We start from the raw sequence: 4,193 nt of genomic DNA, 5'->3' as shown, positions 1-4,193 counted from the left end.
CGTGCCCCTCTATGAGACTAGCAATACCCGCAATGGTGGAGATGGTGGCGTTTTTCAGAGTTAGGTTTATGAAGTATCTCTTATCTTTTAAGATCGTGTGGCTTGATCCACTGTCCACAACAAGTACATCCTTGTTCTTGTTCATTTCTAAACAAGATTCAAAAGAATGATACTTAGAGACTTCATATATAAAATCATTTCATTTCTTATTAAGTTTTCAAGTTCAAAGAAATGACAACATAGAAACACCAAAACATAGAATTTTTAGATTACAAATGTCAAAATCATACTTCAGTCTTTAAGACAATCTGAAGTTTCATAATCCATAAGATCGTCCTTCTCATGATCGAAGTCTTTTTCATTGTCTTGATAGGTCATGTGGGCTTCAGGATTCTTCCCTTTCAAACTCTCTTGATAGAGGTCAACTAGATGCTTGGGAGTCCTACAAGTCTTAGCCCAATGATTGCCCATACCACATCTATGGCACACTAATTTACTTGAGTTGGTCGAGTGTTGAGGTTTGAACGAAGATCCATGGCCGCGACCATGGCCTCTTCCAAATGAGCCGCGATCTCGTCCATGATCTCATCCATTATGATTCCCTCGTCCGCGGCCAAAGGAAGTTCGGCCACAACTATGTTCGTTTCTACTTCCTCGACCACAGCCATGATAGCCGTTTCTTTGGACATGGTGGGACTCTTTATTGTCCTCAGTGGTGAGTGATTAAGGTGGTGCTGCTGAGCCAACAGATCTCACCTCATTGTTTCTCATTAATAATTCATTATTCTGCTCAGCAAGCAAGAGACAAGAAATAAGATCAGCATAGGTCTTAAAACCTTTCTCACGGTACTGTTGTTGTAACAGCACATTGCTTGTGTGGAAAGTGGAAAAGGTTTTCTCAAGCATATCCTCATCCGTAATACTTTCACCACACAGTTTCAATTTTGACCGAGCCTTAGGTAAGACCGAGCCTTAGGTAAGATCACCGTTCTCTGGTGATCATATCTCGATTTCAATTCGTTCCAAAGATCTAGTGGATTCTCAATGGTTAGAAATTGATACTTGAGACTCTCAACTAGATGATGACGAATGATCATGATGGCTCTGTAACGATCCTTCCCATTAGGATTACTTTTCTCGGTGATACATTCACCGAGACCCTTGGATTTCAAGATGATCTTAGCATCAAGTGCCCACTGAAGGTAATTGTCTCCAGATAGATTAAGGGTAGCGAAATCAAGGCTGTTGATTTTCGGCATCTGAAATCATAGATTAATATTTTAGATCTTTAGTAATAGTTTTTAAGTTTAAACGATTAGGGTTTTAGGTTCAAACAATCAAACAATGCCTCACGGCCAAGATCTATGCCAACGGCCAATGAGTAAGCTGCACTGCCAAGTTAAGCCTCACGGCTATGGATGCATTCGGTTCACTCTTATGCATTTAGTTTGTTATGTAATTGCAATCCTAGCATGGTTTCTGTCAGTTTATACGAGATGCAAACAAAACAAGAACCCTCTCGGCCAAGCAATAGAACAAGCCACACGGCTATTTGGTTTGATTCAATACCATTCCTAGAATAAGTTCTAAGTGTAATTGCAATCAATCAATTATGATCAGATTTGGATATGAATGCAATAAGGTCACACGGCCACGAGTATGATCAGGTCTAGAATTATTAACCTAGAATGCAGCAAGGCCACACGGCCACAATTCAGATTTGATTTCAAAATAATCTAGACTAGGTTATTAGGGTTTCAGTTTAAACAAGACAAATTCAAATTCAAGTTTAAACAATCCTAATCAATAGTTCTAGGTGATCAATCAATGTTCAAATTCCAAACAATACAAATCGATTTTTTTTTTCAGATTAGGGTTTTGGGAATTTGATTTGATCTTAGATCAAAGGAGTTTAATTTTGAGATTCAAAACCTTCAAGGTTCTGATTTTAATTGATCAATGGATCAAATCTCGATTTTTAGGGTTTGGATCGAACTTATAGAGCTTCGATTTACTCATAGGGGATTGATCTATTATCCTATGGCTTTCATCTTTTAGAGATTAGGTTTTTAGGGTTTCAATCTTTACAAAACAGTCAAATTCGATTTCATGTTTTCAGAATTCGAATTACCTTTAGGTTTTGAAGATTGTAGAACCGGACCACCAAGAGAACCTCGAGCTGGACGATCGGACGCGAGCTGGAACGAGCTAGAACGGTCGCGTGCTGGGCTGTTCGGGGAACGCGAGCTGTAGCTGTCCGGGATGCAAGCTGAGAACGGATGGGGTCGTCTGAGCTGAGATCGGATGGGGCTGAGACGGGAATGCTTGCTGGAACGAACGAGAAGCGATCGGGTTAGGGTTTAGGTGCGATCGGATTAGGGTCAGATGGAATCGCCGGCTAGTTTAGGGTTTAAGGGTTTTGCGATTTTGGCTAAGGGAGTTTAGAAACTATCGTGTTGATAACGTGTTGTGAAACTTAGGATTTAGAGCTGTAAGTTTCTGTATTTTATTAATCATAAAGTGTTTCCTTTATATAGGGGATTACAAGATAGATAAAATGAAAGATTACAAATCATAAACATAAAGAAAAAGGGAAATCCTAATCATACAATGAAAAGGAAATTGAGTTTCCTTTTCTCCTAAACCATGTAGCTGTCTCCCTCTCTAAGTCTCGCGGCCGCCGCCTCTCTCTAGGGTTGGGTCGTCTCTCTCTCTAAATGTATGGGCCGGTTATGGACCGGACCGGTTAGACATCCATGAATTGATTTATAACGAGAAATTCCATTAAAGAACATCAACACACTCTTTGGACTTTATGGGCCATCAAAAAACATAAGTAGGTCTTGAGAACGTTCAAGAAATGGGCCGTGCTATAATGCAATTTATATTATTGAGTTTGTCAAAATATAATCTTCGTAATTTGACCTAATCTCAGAATGACGATCTACTTAAGGAGATGATTAATCAACTAATCACAACATTATCTCAGCAAATGAAAGCGAGATTTGATTTTTTTTAAGGAGAAAAATATTAAATCGATGTCAACAAAAAACATGAAAATGTTCAACCAATAACATAAATGCAATTTAATGACTCAATTTTCTGACCATAGCTTATAGAACTCTTCCATAGCAGGCATCTCCTTGAAAAATCTATCAAACTCCGTCGTCGTCTCCACGCCTCCTCTTCCACCGCCACCATAAAGCCGTCTAGTATCATGGCCACTTTTATTACCTCCATCGTAAGCGTAAGCGGAGGGAGACTCGTAAGGACCGGCGGCCACGATAGCATCCTTACCGGTGAGTTCTTGAACAACATTCTTGAAGCTACGTGCATCCGTCTCAACGTACTGTGTGTTAATGAACACAACTTTCATTGGCTCCTGTTTCACTTTCCCTCTTCCAGACATTATTAAACTAAGTTTAAAGGAAAAATAATCTGAGAGTTTTAATGTTGATGACGATGATGATGAATGATTTTTTAGAATGCAGTTTTAGAGCTCTCCCAGATGTTTGTAATTTGATATGCCTGCTTGTATGTGTATATATACAGCGCATATGATATATCTTTGTGGGGCACTGAAGTGGGTCAATTTTCATATTATTTTTTATTATATGGTCCTACATGAAATATACATGACGACCTAGCTTTTTATTTTTTCTGACGCCATGATACATGTCATTTTAGTAGTGGTCGTTGATTTCACTAATTATATATGGTTCTCTAGTTCTAGAAATGCTTACCTTTGATGGTTTGTCTGGACATTTATATTTTATACGAGTGTTATATGCTAATGATATGACTACTACATTTTTTCCAAAATACATAACCTAATTTATTCTGAACAGTATAAACTAAATAAAGTTGTTTACAGTCATCATATCCTTGCTGATTACACTCATAATCACATGGTAATCGATTTTGCGTAAATACGAACTCTTTTTATAGTTAGGAAATGTTGACCGTTAACAGAGTCCAGCAGCCTTCACGGACCAAATATTAAACTGTCATATCACTGTTACTATCTAACAATATTGAATTACGAAAAAAACATATTAACATTTTTCTTATCGCGGTCAAAGCACACCTTCTTTGATGAAACCCCATCACATCAAGTTAAATGCAGCCTATGAAAAAAAAAAAAATATATATATATATATATATAGAAAGTTTAGAAAGTGTTTGCACGTGGT

General features: G+C 38.0%; 1 protein-coding gene across 2 annotated transcripts; it reads right to left on the bottom strand.

Moving 5' to 3' along the window:
* Positions 1-2,703: 2,703 nt before the first annotated feature.
* Positions 2,704-3,513, bottom strand: LOC106325977 (VQ motif-containing protein 10-like). Of its 2 annotated transcripts, XM_013764025.1 has the most exons (2): positions 3,109-3,513; positions 2,704-2,744 (listed from the first exon to the last, which is right to left on the bottom strand). In XM_013764025.1, exons 1-2 carry the CDS (start codon positions 3,407-3,409, stop codon positions 2,731-2,733), a joined length of 315 nt encoding a protein of 104 aa, XP_013619479.1. In that variant the 5' UTR covers positions 3,410-3,513; the 3' UTR covers positions 2,704-2,730. The 2 variants fall into 2 exon arrangements, with proteins under 2 accessions (XP_013619479.1, XP_013619478.1); XM_013764024.1 differs by lacking the exon at positions 2,704-2,744 and having other exon boundaries at positions 2,782-3,513.
* Between the last annotated feature and the right edge of the window lie 680 nt (positions 3,514-4,193).

Source organism: Brassica oleracea, chromosome C2 (genome assembly GCF_000695525.1).
Source record: "Brassica oleracea var. oleracea cultivar TO1000 chromosome C2, BOL, whole genome shotgun sequence".
Lineage (NCBI taxonomy): Eukaryota > Viridiplantae > Streptophyta > Magnoliopsida > Brassicales > Brassicaceae > Brassica > Brassica oleracea.
The sequence above is the reverse complement of the archived record's forward strand: the minus strand, read 5'-3'. Positions and strand labels throughout refer to the sequence as shown.